General features: G+C 42.6%; 3 protein-coding genes across 7 annotated transcripts in view; 1 reads left to right on the top strand and 2 right to left on the bottom strand.

Moving 5' to 3' along the window:
- Positions 1-25,059, bottom strand: part of LOC6582381 (trichohyalin) — a 50,167-nt gene that overhangs the window by 3,410 nt on the left and 21,698 nt on the right. For 2 of the 4 annotated variants that reach the window (XM_002008048.4, XM_015162413.3), the window contains exons 2-5: positions 10,976-11,030; positions 578-788; positions 187-501; positions 10-121 (exon numbers count right to left, since the gene is read on the bottom strand). In XM_002008048.4, the coding sequence (XP_002008084.1) occupies positions 10-121; positions 187-501; positions 578-638 (488 nt within the window). In that variant the 5' untranslated portion in view covers positions 639-788; positions 10,976-11,030. The remainder of the gene's footprint in view (positions 1-9; positions 122-186; positions 502-577; positions 789-10,975; positions 11,031-25,059) is intronic. The other 2 variants (XM_032731595.2, XM_044010282.1) reach the window with 2 other exon arrangements.
- Positions 2,091-3,130, bottom strand: LOC6582382 (uncharacterized protein F58A4.6). The gene is made up of 2 exons (XM_044010285.1): positions 2,944-3,130; positions 2,091-2,875 (listed from the first exon to the last, which is right to left on the bottom strand). Exon 2 carries the CDS (start codon positions 2,854-2,856, stop codon positions 2,158-2,160), a length of 699 nt encoding a protein of 232 aa, XP_043866220.1. The 5' UTR covers positions 2,857-2,875; positions 2,944-3,130; the 3' UTR covers positions 2,091-2,157.
- On the top strand, positions 16,100-19,635 carry LOC6582383 (probable inactive protein kinase DDB_G0270444). 2 transcript variants are annotated; one of them, XM_044010281.1, is made up of 5 exons: positions 16,100-16,141; positions 16,838-17,010; positions 17,066-17,539; positions 17,600-17,710; positions 17,775-19,635. In XM_044010281.1, exons 2-5 carry the CDS (start codon positions 16,896-16,898, stop codon positions 19,586-19,588), a joined length of 2,514 nt encoding a protein of 837 aa, XP_043866216.1. In that variant the 5' UTR covers positions 16,100-16,141; positions 16,838-16,895; the 3' UTR covers positions 19,589-19,635. The 2 variants fall into 2 exon arrangements, with proteins under 2 accessions (XP_043866216.1, XP_015017900.1); XM_015162414.3 differs by lacking the exon at positions 16,100-16,141 and having other exon boundaries at positions 16,252-17,010; positions 17,775-18,704; positions 19,395-19,635.

The following is a 25,059-nucleotide window of genomic DNA, read 5'->3' on the forward strand; positions in this document are numbered from 1 at the left end:
CATACGTACGTCGAGTCCATTTGGCTGAACGCATCGTAGGTCAGATTGCGTCCACTCGTGCTCCATTGCCAGTGCTTGTTGCGATGGTCGTAGGTGCCGCCAATCCAAATGGGATCGTGTTCTGTAAAATGTCAAGTGGAAGTTTGTATAAGTTGAAGTCAAAGTTGAGCAATTTAGTCGGTTTACCGCCGGATTGCGAGTCCACACGCTCCAGATAGATTCTCAGCTTGCGGTCCGCATTCTTGCCGGGCTCGGCGAGATTGGCGTTCTTATCCTTGCAAAAGAAGTAGGCCTCAAGCCAGCTGCTGCGCTGGTCGACCAGGGAGTAGCAGTCGGTGCCGACGCGTTGGAACTGCGGCGGGCACATGGCGTACATGCGACGATTGTGCGGCCTGGCGGCCTGCACGGCCACATCGGCGCTCTGTGGTGCTGGCCCGCCGTCGAAGCTGACACCGGCGCTGGAAGCGCTCATATGCAGCTGCGCCTGGCATGTGGACGTCACTGTAATGGAGGCAGAAGTATGATTATAATTAGTTGCTGCTGCATGCACGACGGGTCGTATGCGTAATTTACTTACATAAACCTAAGGTAATAATAGCTAGGCAGCTCAACATGATGCGGCTGCGGTTGCTGCTCATGTTGCACGCTTAATGACTCCTTGTAGTGGTTGTGATTGTTGTTGTTGTTGCTGTTTATTCTAGCTGCTGTTGCTGCTGTTGTTGCTTGCTGGGCATGCAATTTATTTTCCTTATTCGCTCGTTTCAGCCGCTTGGCAACTTTTTACATTGCTGCAATAATAAAAAATAAAAATAAAGAACAAATATAGTTGATGGTGAAACATTTGTTAGATGCTGAACTCTTTCAACTCCTGGCACATCTAATGCTGTTTATCATATGTTGATTTCATGCAAAAAAAAAAAAAAAAAAAAATTAAATAATAGCAGCTCGCGTTTCCGCTGATGGATGAGGCGACGCCGACGCAAAGACAAATTGAGCTGGCGAGAGATTCGTGAATGGATTTGTGTGATTTATTAACGACTCATTCATAAACAAATTTGACGCTCGTTTAACTGACCAAAAAGCACTCGCAGCTGGCCACTAACCGAGCCCAAGCTCGTGGCTTGGTCAACGCTTTTGTTCTCTCATTTAGCTAGCTCTACCTGTGTGTGTGTGTTTGTGTGGTTTACCACTTAGCACTTTCAGCAATTGGCCAGCCGCTACTGCTGTTGCTGTTGCTGTTGCTCTTGCCAATTGCATTCTATTTTGTTTTTGTTTGATTTGCCTGTGTTTGCCTTGGCCCATTGGGCGTGACGCACACCACTCGATATGCATATAGTTTAAGCTGTCCATAAATATCAAATGGCATTCAAGCTCTGATTTAAATTCGTTTCATGCTGTCATTTTGTGGCTGACTAATCTAATATTAACTTTTAATCACTGGCCAAACGATTAACGCTTCATGTCAGTTGTCAAGCAGCATTACTTGCGCATTTGCCAGCATTATCAATAAATGTTTCCGTTTGGCTTATTAACATGTCTAAGCCCTTGTGTCAATACATAGCTCAAACAGGCAGTCGACACATAACTGGACGAGTTAGCTTTTGGCCTTATTATGCATTATTACAGTTCCTCTCGTTAGTTTATATTGTCATTTACTTTACTTATAATATATACACTATATACTTATGGTTGAGCTCTACTCTATTAATATGTAAACAATATTTTGCGTGCATTCCCTCGCTCGCTCGCTTTCCGTGCCTCTCTCTCTATGCGGGCTCATGTCTTTCTGTTTATATTTCTCCCTTGTAGTCCCAATCTCTATCAATTTATCTCGTACTTCTTTCTCTTTTTGGCTAATTCATCTTTCTCCCTCCCTCTCTCTCTCACGCTCTAACTCGTTATCGTTCTCTATTTTTATTTATATTGTATATATATTTCTCTCTCTCACTCTCACTCTCTCTCTCTCTCACTCTCTCTCTCACTCTCTCTCTCTCTCTCTCTTAGTCTTCAACTATATATCCCTCTCTAGATCACTCCCTTAATCTACCTCGTTAACTTTATATGTATATCAAGAATAAACTCCATCTCAATCAAGTAAAATACATTTTATTCCTAGAACTAATCACATTCCATTTCAATATCGAATAACAAATGATCTCATTCGAATCGTTTTCCATTTTCAATTGATAGACGTTGCTTCTGTCTCTGCTCGTACTCGTAGCAGAGGCGCCCCCAGACGCCCAGGCACATGCGCATCAGGCGCTTGTCGCGCTTCTTGTGCAATCCACAGGCGAAGCGGTACTGAGCGCGGATGAGGAACTTGGCGCTGCGCAGCTGTCCGCGTTGTATCAAGGAGATGCTGTAGTAGAGCTTGCAACGCGCCTGCAGGAAGGGATCGCCCAGGCGCAGGCCAATCGCCAGCTGCTGCAGTGAGATCTCACCCGCTGTCTGTGCATACCTGGCGAACTGATCGCCCAGCGCCGAGTAGCCACCGCCCAGCGTGGACAGCCAGCACATCAGGTGCTCCAGCTCAATGTGCGTCCAAATAGTGTGCGCCATCATCTCCGCCCACTTGTAGTCGATGGACCAGCGCTGTGGCATCTGAAATCTCAGCCAGACCAGCCGAACGCCCAGTTCTCGCAACAGCCACTGCTTCAGCACACGCTGCTGCAGCAGCTCACGCAGCACATAGTTGCCACGCACTGCATCCAGCTCCAGCACCAAGCGACGCACAGGCTCCGTCTTGACCGTCGTGTTGCCCTCGCCGCCGCAGAGCATTTGAAAGCGATCAGGCACGGGCCGATTGTAGAAGTGGCGATGGTTCCAATAATCACAGACACACACAATTAGCGCCATGATCAGAGTTGCAGTCAGTCTGAAAGGTTTTTCTAGTGTTTTATTTCCCAGGCTTCGACGTTGCAGCGTAAAATTTTTATTGCATACTTTTCGGCTGCAGCGAAATTTCCAATATCGGTATGCAGCGATCGGTACGCAAATTTCTATTGGGCCTCACACAATTTTTGAGCAATTGAATATTCTTAATGCACTTCACAGAAATGTCAAAGCTAACTGTGTTTATTTGATGAATCAGAGTTGCTTAGAAAACAACTTCTCGCATCTGTTGAATTTCCATTTGAGTAATTTTATTTAGTCAGCTGTAAGAACTGAGTTAAGCTAATTGCACAAGTTTAAATGTGCAAACAGTGCAGGCTAATAAGGAAATGACTGAAGGCTATAAATAAGTGAATGATAAATAAAGTTAAGCACCTGATAAAGAAGTGCATAAGATGCGGAAATAGCTAGTCTGGCATATTTGTAGATATAGATATACTATATCAATATATTGCCGCTCAATGCAGCTTTCGCCGTGCTCTTTCATTACTATGTGCACCAGTCTGTGATTGTGTCACATAATTGAGCCATTCAAGTCGGTTGGGCTCAGCTGTTGCTGCCGTTTGGCCAAGCGAATTGCCGACTGCAATGCGTCATTCCTGCTGCTAATCATATGTTATTTAGCTTGTTGTTGTTGTTGTTCTTATTGCTGTTGTAAGCGCACATAAATTAAAAGTGCCGCCGGGCCCAGGCTGTAATCCCAAGCCAATTGCTACGCATAACTCGCTTGACGACTTCGGCAGACACTGCGACTGTCGCCAGTCGCGAGGCAGCTGAGAGTCGACGGCGAATTCCTCAACGATGACGTCGCAGACGATTGGCTGACATTGGCCATGGGCCTATGGCTCAGTTACTCTGGTAATTGTTGTCAGTTTGCTTGCCATGAATAAACAGATATATATTTATTTATACACATTTAAATAATATATACTTGATGCCTTCATGGTGCTGCACAGCAATGAGTTGACGCCACCCACAACAATTTGTAAATCGACTCGTAAAACTGTTGTTCGCCCATATGAGCGTAAGTGGGCGATAGTTGAGTGATTTATGAGCGTCTTTTCATTGCACTTCTCAGTGGGAGACAGCATTCAAATGGCATTCGTTGACAATTTATATCTGATATATGTATTTGTGTGTATGCGTGTGTGTGTGTGCCTGCATGGCCCATTGCGTCTCACTGACCTTGATCTTGAACTTGCCTTTGCCAGCTTAGGCTGATATTTATGTAAATATCTAAATTTATTACAGCATCAGCATCGGCGTCGGCGTCGGCAGCGAGTTGCATTGGCGATGAAGTCACTTTCGGTTTTGGGTCGCACGAAAATGTGTTTTTAATTTGATTTTTAAAACTCTCCGCATAGTTCCCGGAAAGCAAAATCGTAAATGATAAAAACTCACACGAAACATATCAATCAGCGAAGCCCAAAAGGCTTATGAAACTCTGAGTTTTATGAGTACTATAAAAGATGGGGTAGGCAGACTGCTTAGCTACTCTGTTAACATTAAGGATCTTCTGTTCAGTAAAATAGAGGAGTATTAGTAATAAGAGAGAACCTCACAATCCACATATTAAGATTCTTCTGTAGACAACTCATTCTGTATACCCACTTTAAGCTAAGCCTTATAGGGTATATACATGATATATGCTAGCCAATATCCTCACATCCTCTGCTTTGATTTTTATAGCCTTGCATAAAATCAAACATAAAAAAATTGAAGACCAAGTCACAAGATCTTTAGAATATTTTTATAATTCTTTGTATAACTGAAGTTGAGAAATGACCAAAAGTTTTTTGTTGTTTTGCTGTTGATAAATGAGTTAAGGGCGTGTTCAGCAGATGTATGTAGTTGGTTTTGCGTAGAATTTAAATGAGCCTTGAGCACACACTGAAGACTCGTGCTAAGCTGATCATAGTTCAAAAACCTCGCAAAAATGTTGCCAAACTTCCAATGCTGATAACTTAATATGCAGTTGGCAAAAGGCTAACGACATGAAATTAACAAATTACTAATAAATGTAAACAGAGAATATGAAAACAAATATTCGAAAGATCACTCAATCAGCACTCAGCAAAATTAGGAAGCTAGCTGAGTGTGCGTGTGTGGGGCTCTTAATTGAGATAAGCGCCCACACATCACTCCTCACTCGCTCAAGACGTCAGCCAGTCAGTCCGTCAATCAATCAATCAGCCAGCCAGCCAATCCAATCAATTGAAAGCGAAAAGCAGCATCATTTGGTGTTAACCTCTTGACGGGGGTTCAATGCGAACAGCTGCCACATAAATCTTCGAAATGCTTTTGGATTATTAGGTTCGCTATTTTGGCTGCTCGCAAACCGGTTGATAGCCTAACAAATTGTCGACATTATTCTTACAGCTCGCACAGCGAGCCACCAGCTTATTCAAAATAAATATAAACAAATCGAAATATAGGAAAGAGAATTAATAAACGACTTCCTCTTGCTCTCCCACTAGCTGAACTCCGTTTTGGTTAACCCGTTCTGGGCATAGTTAATTAAGTTGCAGGCGGCTAATTGAAGTTCCTAGTGCCAATAATTAGCATAAATTCCAGCAAAAACTGAAAATAGGCAAACAAAATAAAAACAACGACACGAAGCACAAAGAAATGTTAAACTAAATTCAGGTTTGCGGTTTCATTAAACAATCATGTACCCAAATGTATTGGCTCTCTATATAATATATTCCTAAGCATAAACAGACATAGCTGCTATACAATAGCTAGCCGGGTTTCCGCTCTTAATTAATTTATGCGCATTTTATTGATCACATGCCCTGCCATGGCTAATCGAACCACAGCAAATAACCGCAACATACAGACCAAATTGAAGTCTTTTTGCACGCATGGAGTGTTAAAGAGGAGAGAGAGAGAGAGAGAGAGAGAGAGAGAGAGAGAGAGAGAGAGAGAGGGAGACATTTAGAGAGTTAGTTGAGCTAAATCGACCACAAAATACTCTAGAATTCGAATAGCTTACTCTCATATATGAATTTGTTGAAGAAAAACTATGTTATAAACAGAACAGCTTACTCTCAATAGGAATGAATGGGTATGTGACAGTCAGGCCCAGGCAATGCAGAGTAGAGAGCTCTGCTAGACTCAACTCAAGGAACACTGAGATGAAACAGACTCACTTTCTATGTACTACATATGAGGGCTCTCTAAGAGTTGAGTTTACATAGCTCTCTTGCTCATGCTTGCCTATGAACTGCTCTGAAGCTGAAGGAAGTACAGTCAAGAGATTTATCGTATCATACAGGTATGAAAGCGAACTCAGACTAAATAAAAGAGTGCAGCAGAAGATTTAGGGTCTGCCAATATAAGCCAAAACATTGCCAATTAAAGTTAGCTGAAGACGACCAAAAACAACTGCAAATGAGATTTCTCCTGCATGCTCGCTCATTAAATAAATACACATAAATACACATACAAATACATATATATTTATAAATATTAAGTAGGACATCGTGCATATTCATTTTGAGCTCCTTGAAGTATTGCTTTTGCACTCTCTACACTTGCCATTCATAAAGCCAACTGCATTTCATTTCAACTGTTTTTATTTGATTTTGAATTCATGGCATAGCTTGTGAGCTATTTTCCCTCGCTTTTGTTTTTTTTTGCTCCAGCAGCCAATCGCAGCTGCCTTTGAGCGCTTCAGGAGCTGAGCTAAAATGAAAATAAAAAGAGAGAAATTGTTTCCATTTCTTGCAGCAGCCGCAGCAGCAGCAGCTTTAAACGCATTTTTCCACACAAGTGCTACGCAATCTTGCCCCCTGATAGTTGCACGTCTTCAGCTGCTCAGTTTCAGTGCGCCATTCACATGCTTCACCTGCTGCTAGCTATCAGCAAAGCGTGGAGGAGCCGCAGCAGCACGTAGTGCTTACATGACAGCCATATCACATCTAATATGCCGCTTGGCTGTGCCAGTTGAGATTGTCCTGTTTAGTTAGTTTTTCCCTTTTATTCCTTTTTGTTTTTGGTGCTTTACTTTTTGCATGGTAATCTTATTGCCCCTGGAGCCTCGTCATGACGCTGCCTCAGAGCTGTTTCAGTTGCCTTCAATATTATGTCCCGGCCAGGGCAATGTTCTGTGCAGCAGTCGTTGCACAGCAAAACCAAATTGTGAGAGTCATGTTGTTAATGCTGTGCATTCCATTTGGCTTTTGCTGATGCTGATGTTACAGCTGCCAGCTGCTGTTGTTGTTGTTGCATGTCATTGTCCGTAGACACCACAATCCTTTGACAGTTCAGTTTTGTAACGACTATCAGTTGGCATTGCGGCCCTTGGGTCGTATGCGCAATATCACGCATACGCATAGCTGGCATGAGGCAGCAGTTTTAATTGAATTCGAGCGAACTGAAAGTTTTGCCAGCCTGGCTGGCGCACTTTTTGCTGTGGCTGTTGGCGCACGCAAGTTTAAATTAATTTCCAGTCGAGCTTTCCAAAAAGTTGTTTAATGAGTTTAGTCAATGAATGTTAACAATCAAACTGCTCTGGGGAATAGCTCTCACTCACTCAGTCTGCTCCTCTGTCTCTCTCTCTCCCTCTCCCTAGTCTGACTAGTTGTTGAATGAAGTGAGTATTGAAATTACCCTGCAGCTACAGTCAGCCGGCTATGTCGATTAGTTGCTCAAATATTTGGAACGCAGACACAGGCACAGTCACCCGCCATTCACTGACTCATCCTCCATATCCCAAGAGCCCAACCCATTTTCTGGGAACTTCACAATGGCAATGCTTTGTATGCCAATTGGATACGATTTAAATATGTTTTGGTTTTTTCTTCTATTTTATTTTTATTTTTTGGGTCACTTCATCAACTGTTTCAGTTATCAATCATTTACGCTCCATGAGCAATAGCAAAACTACCTGCACAACTATGATATAACCTTTTTTTTCCCTCCGTCAGTTGCTTCGACTCAATATCAGCTGCATCGCATCGCATTAGCTCTGGCTTTGACTCAAAACACGTACTCAGCGCCCAAGTATGCGCGATGACTGACTGATATAACCCATTCGCAGACCCCTTCCCTTCACTTTAGCTGTTTTCTGTGTGCATTTCAAATTGTCAGCTGGATTTGCGTGCGAGGCGCAGGCGCCAGCGACGACGTCAGCCTCTATACTCGAGCTCAAGCTATAACTACAGCTACAGCGACTACGAAATGACAATAACAGCCTACAAAATCTACAGCAAATATTATGAGAGAAACAGCTATAAAAACAACAACAACAGCAGCAGCAGCAGCAGCAGCAGCAAGAATTTGCTCTCAAGTGATGTCATACATTTGAATTTATGTCGAACTGTAGCCCCAGCCTCTTTAATCTCCATTCGCCTAGCGCCGCCGATGATGTAAATATGTTTTTTTTTGCCTCGAACTTCGTTTCAATTACAGTCTAGGTTTATTTTTTGTTGCTTATGTTTTTTTAGTTATTTTTTTTAATGAATTTTTTATGGCCTTTCTGTTTGCATTGACATCAAAATGTCGCTTGAATTGTTGAAATATATTTTCAATTAATTATTTGCAGCACTGAAAAGAACAGTTTTTGTTGGCTTTTCTTTTTTCTTTTTTTTGTGTTGTTTTTAATTTCTGCGCAAATATTTGTACAAATTAATGACACGCAAACACGCAGTGAGAGAAAAAAAAGTTAGCTTTCCCAATTTTCTTTAAGCCGAGGAAAAATATGCTGAGCCATGGACAATGGACAACAGAAATATTTTGTTTGTTTGCCGCTTTGGGGCTGAAAGCAAATTTGTGGCGCGTGTCTGTGACACAGTTGACACTTTTTACACAGCTGACCAGGGCCCAAGTCCTGTCCAGCTCCTAGCTCATTCTATTGTGTGCGTGTGGGACGCATTTTGTGTAGCTAGTTTTGCTGCTCGATAAACTCTGCTCTGGCCGACAGCCTGTTGTTGTGCATGTCAACAATAAATCAAAAGTTTTATCTTGTTTGCATGCCCTAAGATCAAGTGACATAACCAGAGCCGGAGCCATAGCCGCAGCCAGAGCCATAGCCAGAGCCATAGCCAGAGCCATAGCCAGAGCCAAATGGCCAGACATATTACTGCGTCAGCCCTCATGCCAACATCATTTGCAGTCTCAACAGTTGAACTAGTTGCAGCCGCATTGTGGAGCATTCTTATGTGGCTGCTGCTATCATAATGACAAGCATTTTGCTAGGCATCAGGCATCAGGCATCAGATATATGGAGGAGATTTGCCTGCGATCCTTGTGGCAGCGTACATTGCGTACTCAATCATGCCGTCAAATTGTTTGCCAACATGTTGAAAATCCGCTTGCCAGACGCAAATACACACATACACACTCACATACTCACAGAGTTTGATTTCCATTTCCAATTCTCTTTTCATTATTTTTTTCCGCACATGCATGAAAATTATTTTCGTTTAGCTGAAATTTATCGTCCTTGCGCGGAGTCGATGTTTATCCTGCAGCTTAGCTGTTGACCCAATGGCTATGCAAAGTCTGCGTCAATTTATTGACCGACTTCGCCGTGTGTGTGTGTGTGTGTGTGTTTCGTGTGGGCGTGGCTGATTAATAAGCGCCCCATTTGGGCATGCAAACATCTATGTATTTAAATTTGCTAACTTAAATGTCAAGGCAAACATCACGTCTCACAAATCAAACGCGAGTCATAAAAATCAAATTGGACTTCTAAATCTAAATCTAAATCCAAAACCATCAAAATGACGCTTCAAGCGACAAATTTGGTTAAACAAAAATATATAAACAGCGCGAAAAAACATGACAGCAAATTACATGCAAATTACGTTTATAAAAGGTGACTAAGACAATTTGCCTTAAAGATCTGTGGGCGTGATTGTGCAGCCACCGCGTGAGTCAGCTACGTCTTATCACAGCTCTGAGTGGGCCACGTGAGAGACTCTTCATGCGCTCGGTCACCGTCGAATGGCCGACCAAGTGGCTGCATTTCATTTTATAAAAGTTGCGACTTTGCGTGTTGCAAATTGAATAAATATTTGATAGCAGCTCGCTTAAATCAATATTTGTGTGGCATTCAACAATCTGTTGTGGCTTATCGTTGTTGAAAATTTAAAGCCACAGATGGTTATATTGGCCATTATTACGCATACGCCACGTGCGGCGAATAAAAGAGAGAGAACGAGAGACGCCGATAAATGCAATTGTCATACGAATGTGAATGAATATTGAATGTGCTTTGGCATACCCTGCTAACCAGCTAAGTGTGTCAAGCGGGTGTGTTGAACTGCAGACATGATGTAACTGAATGAACATTTTAGAGAGTAACTGTGTCAAGTGCTGAAAAGTGATCGACATTTAAAATGTTATTACCAGCTACTATCGATAGGCAGCTCGATTAATCACTGCGACCAAAATGAGTATTCAGGGCTGCAAAACACTTCCATCTAGGATATCATATAATTTTGTTGCAATGCCGAGCACTTTACTTAATTACATGGCTGAGGCCATAACACGCCCACTTTTATTAATGGGTCGGCCCTATCGCCTTAGCACTCGCTGACATAGTTGTTATTGTTGTTGTTGTTGTTGCTGCGGTTTCGATAGGGGGAATTGTGAGCGTATGCCGCAAGCGGCGCTTAACGTATTGCACGTGACGATAGTGTTAAAAATAAACATAAATAAATGCGGCGCTGCTGCGGGCAAAACGCCGACGAAAATAAATATAAATAAGTGCAAATGAAAATGGAAAACTGTAAAAAGCGAAAGATGAAAACGCAAATCGCCGCCTCGCACTGCGCCAAATGTGTGCGGTAAATATTGATTGGACGAACGAGCCAAGGTAAAGTCAAGCCACAATTGTGGATGCTGCAGCAGGAAAGGAACGCTGCAGGGGGCGGAGCAGCGGCGAGAGGCGAACGAGTGCGCAAGAGATTGAACTTTGCAACTTTTATATGCAGCACATACGGCTGGCCACAAAATATTTATTAGAATTAATGCAGGCGCCATCATTGCGATGCACTTTATGAAATTGGATGTTACGATCAAAGTTTGCAGAGACAAAAATTGTAAGTAATATTAATAATTGCAATAAATTTACCTTTAGCATAGACGATTTGCGCAAAGTCAGGAAAATTGGATTTGAACTGGTTCTGCTGTAATGAAAAGACGTGTATTGTTGTAGTATAAGAGTGGAAGGTGCAGTATAAGAGTAGAATATAAGCTTAGTTTAGTTATAGGATAAGATCAGAGTTTGCAATATCCTCAGCTCGTCGCTTGACAATTTTGCGCTCAGTGTAGGCTTTAATGAGTCGACTCATTATAGATGTCAATTACCGAAACCAATTTCGAAAAAATCAGCACTAACTGACATTTATTCAACTGCACGACTTTTAGCCAGCTGATCGGCTAATGGTTAATGACAATTGCAAGCAGCAACAACAACAGCAACATTAAATACTCGCAAATTGCGTAATAAATGCTGTTAACATTGCCAGCGCGCTCACTGTGACCGCACTGTGACCATTGTGAATGCGGCACAGACCACTGTGAGCACGGAAGCCGTCTCCAATTGGACAACAAAAGCTCGCGCGCGCTTGCTGTCAAACTGTCAAATTGTACGAAACGACAACAATAGCAACAACTTGTAATAATAGTTATTTTCAGTTGTAAACAAGTTTATCTCTTGCTGCTTAGGTGAACAGCGAGCAGCGACAGGTGAACTGAATAACTGAAGGATTCCCCAGTTAAATTAAATTATCTAAAAATACTTTTTTTTTTTCCTCGAAAAGAAATAAATATAGCATAAAATCATGCGACAGCTGCAGTGCTGCAAAGCTTAAGCTGCTTTGCAGCCAAACTATCGGAATGTTCTCAGCTGGAGTATATTGGATAGCAAGAAAATAGAAAGTTCGTTGTAAGCAGCTTACCGATTTTTCCCCTGTGCACACATTGGCTAAAAATAGTTGAGCAGCTGACGCTGGGCTGCATAGCTATAAAAGCCCTCTAATTGAGTTATTTTAAGACTGCCTGCATAATAAACTACGTTAGGTAGAGCCTTTGCACAGTTTATGAATTATTTATTCAATTAATCGGCTGAGGTTGCGATAAATCCAAATCTTTTACTGGCAAACAGAATAAACCAGATTTATGAATATCTTTAATGATTTAACCAGTTAAGAGCACAAATTAGCAAATTTTTTGCTTAGTTATAATATTCTATATATAGAATGTTTGTGGAATGCCGCCTAATAAAATTCATTTCTGTTCCACTGTGCTGCTTTATAGTTGGATTGTTCAAATCAAAAAAATTTGGTATTAGTCAGCTGAGTTGATTTTCGATTGAATTTATTTTAGAGCGAGAGGTTTATTCTATAATTCGCTACTTCTGAAACTTCTGCAATATCTTTCATTTTACGTTCTCAAACTCAACATCTCTTCCACTGTGCTGGGCTTTTCCACATCTTCCATTTGGCGTTAGTTGGGGCTTTTGCTCGCTGTTGTTGCAACATCTGCAACAAAGTTTGCTCCGCATCTTGTCGCACAGACATTTGGCTGCAGTTCGGTGCGGTTGATTTCAGTTTTCCGCCGTTATTTGTTATGGGACTCTATTTGCGGCACGTTTATGCAAATCGAATTGAAGTCTCATTTTGCGCGAAAACTTTGCTCCAATTATGGCAACAGACAGGCGCCACATTAGCTGACAATTGTTTGGTGTCTGGGGACTTTCGATTTCACAATGCTGCTCTTTGCAGTATGACGTGCGACCACGACCACGCCCACCCAAATGGCACAGGTGGCAACGCCCACGGCTCCGTTTTTTATTGGTCTTAATTGCCTAAAATTGGGCGAGCTTGGGCGCAATAATAGAAATTTGTTAAACAAAAAGAAGAAGGAGAAGAAGAAGAAGAAACTAAGGCAATTATGTCAAATAAAATGGAATAATTTATCAATTGCGTTTCGTAAACTACTTTAAGCGTTTCTCATATGTATGCAAATGGCAATTAAACTAAATTCGGAATATTGGAGAAATGCCGAATGGTGTGGGTGGGTAGAGGGAGTGGTGCGAACCACTGACTGACTTGAGAGCACATTTATTAATTCAATTTCGTTGCTTTGCCCCCAAAAACGGAATATGAATAAAAATCAAGAGGCAACAGCTGTCTATGACAGCGTGGAAATGCTCTATACACTACAAGGGGTATATGAGGTAGTTCAATTGAAGAACTTACTAGATTTAGTAAAGAACTATTTTTTAAAAATATGGAACAAAATAAAATGCAGTGCAAGCAAATCAACTATAAAATACATAAAATATAAAGTAAATCATTTCGTCTGATGCCTCACACATTTCAAGCTCAAATCATGCTACCTTCATGCAAGGGTATATCAAAATGGGAAGGAAACAATACGAATGCAGGCCAGAGCAAAATATTCGATTGAAATTTAAATTCAAATCAACTTTCCAAGCAGCCCGCAAATTTATGCAGAGATATTTTCTTTCATTCCATTTTTTGCCGCTTGTTTTGTGTTGCTTTGCTTTTAGTGTTCTCGATTTATGTGGCCCGATACTTGAGGAATGTCACGGAACCAAATGTACCAAATGAAATGCAAAATTTGTGCTAAAAATGAACGTTTGGAAGCATAATTACGAATTTCACTTGCATAGGCAAAACAGAAATATCCCAGCGACAGCAAAACCAGAAGCAGGAGAAGACTCCAACGGAGAGGGGCCGGTCGACAACAACAACAACAACAACAACAACAACAACAACAATGTGGGTAACCTAAGTCGAACGTATCCCATATTTCGCATTTACCAGCTACAGGCGTATCACAAAGCAAACAAACAAACCAACACAAACAAAATAAACGTGTCGATGTGAAGGTGCGGTTGGTGTATGGAAGTAGTCGGGTCGAGGGGGAAGTCCAACGTAAAATCAGCAAAAAAGTCAAATAAGCAAATAAGATAAATATGAAAAAGATGTTGCAGCAGTGGCAGCTACTGAAAAAACAACAAAAACAACAACAGTGAGGCGGGCTGCATGGCAGAGCGGGGCAGGGGAGAGTCGGGGCAGGGCGGGGCGATACGCATGTCAGACTCAATGACATCTTCGAGTGGCTGCCATTTTGGCACTGTACTCGCTCCAGGTCCAATTGTCCGTCTCGGTCCACAAGTCCAATTGGACTTTGTATTGTGGCCCAATTGTTGTTGTTGCACTTATTTTTGGGGCACATTTTGCAGACGTTGCTGCGGCATTAACAAATTGCATGCATTGCATTTTTATGTGTGTTGCCTTCAATGGTTCAAAAATGGCATTTTGCATTCAGTGAAGTGTGCATGGGAATGAACGAAGATTATTTCATGTATTATTTATGAAGCGAGCTGCTGGAAATAGACAGAAGCCAAGTGCCTTTCTATGCGATTTTCATGGCAAGTATTGCACAAGCGAAATATTCTCTACCGGACGAGTGGGAGGAGGCGAGGGAATAGAATTGAATGAGGACATCACCTGGAGCGGCAACTGAGAGACTGACAATGAGCATAATAAATTGAAATTCGCAAATGTTTTGAGCAGAGTGAGGAGCTGGCAATGTTTACTGAAGTCACTTTTCCAACAAAGGAAACTCGGCAAGAAAAGTTAGTTACATTTAGTAGTCAAATCAAGATGAAACCGTTTGCAAATGAGAACCAGCTAGCCACGTTCCATGGCTCAAGTTCAAGCACCTGTAGCAGAATCTCTTACAAGTCCGTTAGAAAAAGACCTGTTACAGCACAGCTCCGAGTCAATTGCCAAATGACTTGGGCGTGCCATAGATCCGGCATTAGCCTGCCATGGACGACCGGCGACAGCATTGACCTGCCCTTCTCCAGGGGGCGCAAAGATCGTGCCAGAGCGTTAAGTGGGAACGGCGAGGCCAGCTGCGTGGGCTTAACGGTGCCAGACAAAGCTGCAACAGATAGATCCATCTGGCAAACGAGGCTAACTGGAACAATTTGTTGCAAGCCAATTTGCACCAGTTGCTGCAGCGACTGGCGGCAACCACTTCTAGAGTAATCTGCCGTTCAATCAATTTGCTGCAGGTTTGTTTAGCTGTCGCTTGCAGTTGAGACTTAAGCTCTTAGCTTATCAAATTAATCGTCGGAATTAGCTTGCGCTGCGCTGTCTCTGCCAAGAGTTAGAGAGTAGCAGAAAGAGAGAGGAGGGAGAGACAACGAGACAGCTCAATTTGTGGCTGCCACACAAATTGTGGCAATTATTTTGTTTGCCAGCTTGCAACGCGAGCTGCGCATCTTGTTAATTATGAATGAAATTTATGCAACAATGGGTGCAGTAGCCATATACACACACACACACACACACACACGCATAGACACAGTGAGGCAGCATTTGCGTGTGGCAAAATGATTTAATTTGGTTTTTTTATCGCAGATCCAACAACAAGCTACAAGGCAACGCCTGCGGGAGGAGCTGCGCCTGCGCCGCGAATCGGACCAGATTGAGACTTAAACGTCGCTGATTTCGCTGCCCGATAGGCAGCCGGCACAAATGTCAGACGCGCACGCCCACAACGCACGATTAGCATGAAGGGAGCGAGACAGACAGAGAAGAGAGAGGGCGAGAGTGAGAGCGGGAGAGGCAGCTAGCGAGGGGCTGGCGGTGGGCGTGCAATTTGTTCAATTGCGGCAGCCTCTTGGGCGTCACAAATGCGAATCTCGCATTTCGCTGTCTGCATCTAAAATGCTTTGCGGTTCTCCTTGTTGTTGTTGTTGTAGTTGCTGTTGCTGCTGTTGTTGCTGTGCCAACGGCGCTGCTGGAGTTCAATTGACACAGTAACCTCGTCGTCGCTGCTTTTATGCCCCATGCATGATTACCGCCTCCAGTTGCCACAACAACAGCAACGGCTTTTATGATGCATTGCCCTGTCTGTGCGTCTATCTGTCCCAGTCGCTGCCCCAGCCTCAGTCGCTTGAATGTCTCTGTTTTGTGGCTTGTGAAAATTTGTCATTAAGCACAATGCGCGCACATTCTCCCAGTTCTTTTTCTTTAAACTTAACAAGCTGCCATGTATGTTGATACGACTTATCTTGGATAGGGTATAAGCAATTAGACTTGCTGTTTGTTCTATGTAGTATAGGAGTATGTTGAAGTTACAGGGTATGTAAACACTCTCTGGCTTACGATTTAAGCTTCTGTTATTTTACAAACAAATTGAAGTAGGCCTTACTTTTCTCTTTAACATACAAGAATTTTATTAGGCTCAGGTATAGTAATTAAAATTAATTAAAATAACAACAATTATTTTTAATCATTTGCATACTTCAACATACATACATACATATACATAAATTCCGTCTAGTTCTACAGCAACAATTATATTTATTTTATTTTTATTTGAGCCTTTCAGGAGGCGTAGTTAGAAACACACTTAGTACTTCTAACTACGCCTCCTCAAAAGCCCAAGTCGAATCGCTTGTCTGGTCGATTGATGCCTCGTGGAGGCAGTTGCGATGTTTGTTATGCTGGAAAATTGATTCAGCTACAAATATTTGCATAACTCATTAAGAGTGATGCGAGATACGTAAACTTTACGTAGACGAGCTCGTAAACTAGGTTCTTTGTGTTGGTGTAAATGTGTCTCTGTGTGCGTGTGCGTGTGTGTGCGCCTGCAGTTTTTTTTGTCGCGATCGTCAAACGCAAATATTTTAATTAGTTTTTGGGGCGGGGAAGCATCTCGAATCGCTGGCTAATTGTTGGCATTGAGTCAGTAAGCGAAACGGGCGCTGATTATGGAAAGATTATGCAAACATGTTCCCAACAGAGGTTGAACTGACTAACATTTCGCCAGAAGCAGAGCGGTCGATAGGCAAAGGAAAGTTACGTTTTCCAACACTGGCAACTGGCAGCTGACAATTGACACTAGCCACAAGGAAAGCAGAAAATAATTGGGTGCTTGTCAGAAGTGATTTACTTGCAGAATTCTTAGACTTTCTGGCACTTGAATCAAATTCCATCATAATGCATCCCTATGACGAGGTATTGCGCCAGATTGTGGAGCAAATGCTCATCCAGAAGGAATGCCAAACGGATAACCAGCATGTGCTTGATAACCTGGTCATCCTGATGCGCAACAGTGAGTAAGTGCATCCGCTTCTGTTCATTAGCTAACTGTGTGCTGTGTCCCGCAGGAGTGCGTGACATTGCGAGGATCACCACGAATGCCGCTAGCCATGCGGGACGCTCCACGTCCTGTTACTTTGATGTGGAACGCACGTTCCGCATGCTGGGCATTGGGGTGAGTGGCTTGCGGGAAATACGTGATGCCGACCCCGAGACCCAACCACCGGGAGTGACCCTACCTCCGACAGAGATCCGAGACGACGACTTTCATCAGTCTCCACAGCAGGACATCAATCAGCAGCGTGGCACCCGCAGTGGACGGCACATACCCAAGCATTTGCCCCCGTTCCCTGGACTACACACCTACAAGAACACCATGATGGGCATTGTGACTGATCGAGGCTATATCATGGAGCGAGAGCGTAGTGCGCAGCTGCAGCGAAATGCCCAGCGTGCGCTCAACTCATTTTTTCAGCGCACATTGCCAACAACTTCACTGTTCAGCGGTCGCCATCCGAAAAGGAAGCACACGGAGTTTTTGCGTGAGTCGGCCAAAGAGCTCTTATTTCATAGAAACTCATCATGCAATCCCTCTCGCATAGTGCTCACTGCGGAGCCGTCCACGACCCCAGCTTACTTGTCGGCCCTAATGCCGAAAAATGAGGTGTATGATACAGACATCTACAAGAGCAACAACGAGATCAATCCGATGGGTATGGGCCAGCATGCTCCAGATATCTATTACTTTATATATATTCTTTTCTATTTATATTTCAGCCCACACCAATCCCTTTTTGCAGAAACCAAAGGGTCTCCCATCGGAAAGCTCCGATGAGGAGGAGTTTGAACGCGAAATTGAACGCGAAGTTGAAAGTGAGATTGAAAGTGAAAGCTGTGAAGAGAGGGCTGCCGGTTATGATAGTGACGTTGAGTATGAGGGCGACGAAGAGAATGAGGAGAATGAATATGAGGCTACTGCCGAGTATGAAGATGAGGCTTCCGAAGAGAATGAAATTGAGGCTTCTGCAGAGTATAAAGATGAGGCTTCTAAAAAGAAGACAGATGAGGCTTCTGTAGAGAAGAAAGATGAGGTTACCGAAGAGAATAAAGATGAGGTTGCCGAAGAGAATAAAGATGAGGCAGCCGAAGAGAATAAAGATGAGGCTGCCGAAGAGAATAAAGATGAGGCTACTGCAGGGTATGAAAAAAAGGCTTCTGAAGAGAAGGAAGATGAGACTTTCGAAGAGTGTGAGGAAGAGTATAGCGAAGAAAATGAGACTGATAATGCAAATCATTATCATTATGAAGGAATTGAGACTGAGTCATCTGGAGTGAATGAGATAAAGACTTGCAAACAGAGTATAGTTAAAAATATTGCAGAGACTGAGACTGAAGACGGCGAAGAGGATCAGACTTACACACAGAGTGAAGATGAGTGTGGAGGGAATGAGTATGAGTATGAGTATGAGGAGGAGAATAGGGATGAGAATAAGTGTGAATATGGTAAAGAAATTGAGAGTGAGTCTTCTGGAGAGAATGATATAAAGATTTGCGGACAGAGTAAGATTGACGATAATGAAGAAATCGAGAGTGAGTCTTCTGAGAGTAAGGATAAAAATAATGAAGAAACCGAGAATGAGTCTTCTGGAGAGGATGAGGTTGAGGCTTGCAAACAGATGAACGATGAAAATGGTAATGAAATTAAGAGTAAGTATTCTGGAGAGAATGAAATTAAGACTTGCAAACAGAGTAAAGTTGAGAATAATAAAGAGAGGGAAACCGAGGACGGCGAAGAGAATGAGACTTACACACAGAGTGAGGATGATTATAGTGGAGGGAGTGAGTCTGAGTATGAAGAGGAGATTAGTGAAGAGAATGAAAGTGAATATAGTGAAGAAATTGAGAGTGACTCTTCTAGAGAATATGATATAAAAACTTGCGGACAGAATAAGGATGAAAATGGGAAGGAAATCGAGAATAAGATTTCTGGACAGAATGAGATTAAGACTTGCAACCAGAATATAATTGAGAGTAATAAAGAGAGTGAGACTGAGGACGGCGAAGAGAATGATACTTACACACAGAGTGAGGATGAGTGTAGTGAAGAGTATGAGGAAGAGACTAGTGAAGAGATTGAGAGTGAATCTAGTGAAGAAATAGACAGTGACTCTTCTGGAGAGAGTGAGGTTAAAACTTGCAATCAGAATAAGGTTGAGAATAATGAAGAGAATGTGAAGGTGGACTGCGTAAAGAATGGGACTCTCGAAAAGAAACAGAAAATGAGTGAGTGTTTTGAAGAGTATATAAAGGTGTATTTTGGAGGGCGTGAATGGTTTGAAAAGAATGCAAATTACGAAATGAATGACAGCGAGAATTATGTATGCTTTTCTCACGAAGGTTATAATATGAAAAATATAGAGAATATAAATGTGGATAAGGATGATGATGTCACTGACAACTTAAATGAAATGGAGGATTTGGCGGATTTCGATGAAAATATGATTCAATGTGAGAACGATGATGAAAATGTGGATTTTTTTGATGGAAATCACGATGTCGATTGGGAGTTGCTGGACTTGTATCAAGACTAATAAGAGTCGATTAAAAATACTGATTATAAAGCTCTATGCAAATGATATGTGTTGTTGTTTATTATAAATATGGGCTATAGTCTTCTCCATATATGATATATGTGCATACGCTCCGCAAAGAGAAACAATATCAATTCGTGCATTAAGGAATCATTTTTCAACTTTCCACTTGACTTTTGGGGCGTGTTCACCTTTGTGTCCAGTCCATTTCACTTAATCTCTGGCAGCTCATGCGTTGCGCGCTATTTAATTTCTTTCAATTACATTTCATTAAAAACTGACACACGTTTTCGAGGGGATTCGAATTCCATGCAGAGCCAACACCTCGCAGACAGCCAAATGGGCGACGGGTGCAAAAGTTCAAAGTGCTGGCAAGCGCAACACTTGCCTGTCTGCTCCTGCTGGTGTTGCTGCTGCTGCTTGTTCTGCTCCTGCTGCTGCTACCTGCTTCTGCATTCTCCTGGCTGCTGCTAACGGTAACGATTCCCAGAGTATTAAATAACTTTGTAATTTAATTAACTTTGACGTCGGCGTCGACGCCATCGCCGTCGTCGTCGTCGCCGTCGCCATTCTCCCGCTTAACTTTGATTAACGTTTTGCAATTTTTCAACAAGTTTGAGTTCAACTTTGCTTTACGTAGCTTTAATGCCAGGTGCACTGGCCCAAGGGGTGTGAAGGGGACAGACAGCCAAAGGATTCCCATCTATGCTGGAGCTCAGGAGTTTGGATTACACGCGACTTTTCCAAGCACAGCTCGAGCTCTTGCAGCTATTTGTGTCGCTCAAGTTATTTGAGGCAAAGTATTTCCAGATTAGAGCAGTTGATGCTGTCTCTGCTCCTGCTGCTGCTGCTGCTGCTAGAAGTTCAGGCTCAAGCTGCTGTGGCTAAATGCTGATAGAGTTTTCGAAGGGATTCAACTAAATGGAAGTCACAATAATTAACTATGTCTGAGATCCCATCAGACTCAAATCCAATTTCTGTCTATTTTTATGTAATTTTGTTCAAACAATTTAGCAGCATTTATTTTGGTTTGTTTGATTTCAACACGTTTCCGTTGATTATTTGATTTGGCAACAGCTGAAAGCGTTTCACAGACAATTTGACTTTGATATTGTGCCAGGGCACAAGTTGCAGCCGCAAATGCAATTGGATGACGTCAATGCAGTCGGCAGGAGTAGGGGCAGGGGCAGGCGGCGCCTCTCATACAAGTTGCCAAAAAGATTTCATATGTTCCGATCGCAACATTAAATTGCATAAACATAAACAATAAACAATGAGAAATTCTATTTGTACATGGCTCATAAACGCTAACAGCCAGAGCCCAACTCCTGAATATGCAGTAATGGCGCAAGCGAAAGGCCAACGGCAGATGAAAATGCTGAAAAATACAGAAAAATGCTGAAATTCCGAAATTGTTTAGACGCATCTGCAGTTAGTCCGTTGATTTGTTGCTCTAGATTGGTAATGCCTTTTTTATTTTATTTTATTTTAGTATTTGTAATGCTTGCTGTGTGCTCGATTCGGTTGTCATTTTAACCCAATTTAACCCATGTTCGCCATTGGCTAAATTTTTGTTCGTCTTTTGTTTATTTGTGGTTGACCCGCTGAGATAAATTGAAAAATTATGACACAAGTTTTCATATTTTTATTTCCGATCTTTGTTTGGCTACATTGTGGCAAGGCCAGTGGGCGTGGCAGAGGCCATGTCGCTTAATTTATTTATTTTAGTTGGGCTCTTTTTTTTTGTTTTCCTAAAAAATAAACACACACACAAGAGCGGAAGTGAAAACATGTAACAGCACATAGATGGGGAAAAAACAGAAACAAATAAATATATAGAGCTAGTTGGGCTAGTGGTGACTAAGAGTTACCCTATAATTGGAAAAAAGTTAGTAAATAATTTTATATAAATTATTTTCATATTATCTATAATTTTTATTTATTTATTTTTTAAATTTTCTCGTGATTAATTTTATTTGAACAAATTTCAACAAACTCTATAAATTTCTTTTAAATATGTTTTTTATATTCAGTTGAATTTAATATCCATAGCCCATCAGCATGCAAAAATTCTGCTGTCATAAACTTTACATTTTCATTTCGGTTCACACACGCACACAAACACACACACACGCCCACTGGCAGAACATGTACGTTATCTTGTTTGCCTGTGACCCGCTTGGCCAAACAAAAGCCAATTTTTCATAAATCTTTTCCCAGCCCTCACCTTGCCGCCCCTTATCACAATTCCCCTGTCAACTCGATTTCTCTCATTCTCTCAGCATCCTTCCCTCTCTCTCTCTCTCTCTCTCTTACTCTCGCCCCCGCCCGGTTGCCATTTTACGGTTGCATTTAACCTTTTCTCTTGAAATACACTTTAAAAATTTACCGCTCTGTTGTTGTGGCTATAAAAATATTGTTTGTTGCTTCAGTTGCTCATACGCCCCGTTGTCAGTGGCCTGCTATACAAATTGCTGGCTCGTTATAATTATGACGTCGTGTTTACTTCTCTCAAGGGAACCACACGCACACATGCAAGCATATGTGAGTGCGTGTGTGTGTGTGTGTGTGGAAAAGTCTCTAAGCAAATCAATTCAAGTTCACGCGCCTCGCCATGGCTTAAGAATTGTGAGGCTTGTATAAATTTTTTGGCACAGCTTTGGCTTCAGCTTTACTTTGCCTTTGTGAGTGGCTTTTGTGTTGGCATTTTCCTTGCGTTGACTTTGACGTCGCAAAGGAATGCCGAAGTTGCTTCAGCTGCTGGTTTGCCCTTTTCGTTGGTTTTCGTCTTCTTGCTTTCGGTTTATTTGATTTTTATTATTATTTTTGTTGCTTGTGTTTCGGTTCTGCTGGGCCCTTCAGCTGCCTCGTGTTATTTATGTGCATGTATTTTTATTATTTTGTATGCTTTTTAATGCACACAACAGGCCAACATATACAAAATGAGCAGCAGCAGCCACGGCCCAAGCAGCCCAAGCAGCCCAAGCAGCACCAGCAAAACGCCAGCAAATCGCTCGTCAGACACGCGCGTGTTTAGCATAAGAATTTGCCATTGACTTTGGGCCTTTCGCCTGGGAATTGTGTATTTCCCTGGCGCAGGCACAGCCGCCAGCTGTAATCAACTAATCAAGTGGACGAAGCTAAAACCCTTTCGCCTCAATTTCGCCAAGCAACAGCGAATACTTAGCTTAAGTTTAAATCAAATTATTTAGTTTAAAAAATCATTATAAATAAAATGAATTCAACTTTATTTCAAATACAATAATTTCATTTGCTTTGTCAAGCTATCGAAATTTTGGCGAAATTCATTTTAGGCCCACAATAGTTCAGCTCTGTTTGGCTATATGTTGTCCCTACAACTGTTCATTTGTACGTGTTTTTCGCACGTTTTCTTGTTGTTTTATGGCTGCTTTATTATGTAGCCCAGACCCAGACCCAGACACAGACACAAACACAGACACAGACCCCAAGCGAGAGCCAGATCTAACTCTCTCTGTAACGCAACTTACTTCTAGCCAAGTTGTGTGCGCTAGTTATGCGTGTATATCAAATGACTGTGCGTGTTTAAGTGTGTGTTTCCCCCGTGTGTTTGCTGTCGTTGCTCTGTTTGTGTTGTAGGCGTACGTTGCTCGATATTATGGCAGCTATATAAAAGTACATTTATTGTATACATATACATGATATGTATTTTTAGCAGCGCTTGTACGCTTTACGTGCGTAACGTGTTAAAATTAACACGAGGCGCCACCAGCAGCCGCCACGTTGCGCATACGCCGCATGTGCCACCACCTGCCTGCCCCCTCTCCCCCTCTCTCGCTCACTCTTTTTGTCTCCACCCGCGTGTGTATTCTGCTTGATTAAATTGATTGAATTTGATTGCTATCTGAGTTGTTGTCTGTCTTGCAACCCTGTTGCATATTTCATGGGCAACAGCTACAGCTACAGCAAAAGCAAAGGCAAAGGCAAAGGCAATTAGCCACGCGTGGAGTGCACCTAACTTGGGCGCTGTCTGCCACGGCGCAGCGCAGCTTCACCTGTCCTGCCACCAATACGATGAAGTGAAATGCAAATTTGCCCAAGACCAAACACAGCCGGCAATTTCCACGAAAATGCAATTGAATTAATGAGCTGCCAGCGCACACTAATATCAAGTGAAAGAGCCAGCCGTACAGAGTGAAAGAGTGAGAGAGGCCGAGGCAGCATGTTAAGAGAATGTTTTGAATACCTAATGGCTTTATTATGCCAAAGCGTGCGGCATGCAGATTCAGTTGCACTTGCTGCTGCCTCGCTCAAGGTAAGAACGAGCTGAGCTTTGACAATTACAATGTACTTGACGATCGACTGCATCTCCATTTCCATTTCCATCTCCATTTTCATCTCGAGCCGTGCTTCCGTCAGCGGCCTGTCTCATTAGCCCCCAGTGCACAATTGCGCGCATTCTAAGCAGTTTGTTATCTTTTGTCACAGCGAACACAAAAGCAAACACTTACAATAATACATAATCATAATGATGTTGATTACGGCCGCCTGGCAGTGCTATCTGGCCCGCTGACTGCTGTCGGCCTGCCCCAGTCGGGTTTTGCATTTCATAATCACAACAGGTGCAAAGAGCAACTGCTGCCTCAGCATAGACAACTGCAGACTTTTGGCCCACTGAGCTGTTAACAATGCCAATGCGAGTGAAGTCGAGGCAGGAAGTCGGTCGAGTCACTTATCTCTCTCGAGAGACACAATGGCAGGCAGCTGCAAGGTGAGCAGAACAAAGGCTTGTTGCATAGTGTAAAAGGCGACTAACATTATCTAATGCAGGGGCCGAGAATAGAGAGTATTAACTGATACATATTGTAGGGAAATGTAGAGAAGACACGTATATTACATTGTAGAGCCATACACCCCACAGCTGCATTTGAGCATAGGGTATTTAAAAGCCTTAAGCAGACAGCTGATATCAAGCAGAAGGGCAGCGCATGCGCTGCTTATACAAAAGAAAGCGTTCCAGCAGCATCTCTAATGCAACTGATAAGCATCTGTGAACAGCAGCTGGCAGCAGCAGCAGCAGCAGCTCGAATTGCAACGCTTGAAGGTGAGCAAAGCAGGCAACGCCACTTGAGAATGGCAACAATTCAGCGCTGATTTCCGCATCTGCATCTCTCTGGCCAGAGCTGATTGTGTGTTTGTGTTGGCGTTCACTTTTGAAAGTAGACAGAAAAGCGAAAAGCCGCAAGAGCGGGAGAGCGGGAGAGCGGGAGAGGATAAAGTTGAAACACACACACAAATCAAATCAGTCGCTGATCTATGCAGGCAGCAGGAGCAGCAGGAGATCTATGTATGTAGGCTGCTCTAATGGGCTGTGACGCTATCGCTGCACTTATCTGCCAGTCGCTGTCATAATGCGAGACTGCGCTCCTCTAATCAATTTCAAATGCTCTTTTTCGTCGAGTCGTGCGCCGCTTTTTAGCTAATCAGCTTTT

This window comes from Drosophila mojavensis, unplaced genomic scaffold (genome assembly GCF_018153725.1).
Source record: "Drosophila mojavensis isolate 15081-1352.22 unplaced genomic scaffold, ASM1815372v1 contig_74, whole genome shotgun sequence".
Lineage (NCBI taxonomy): Eukaryota > Metazoa > Arthropoda > Insecta > Diptera > Drosophilidae > Drosophila > Drosophila mojavensis.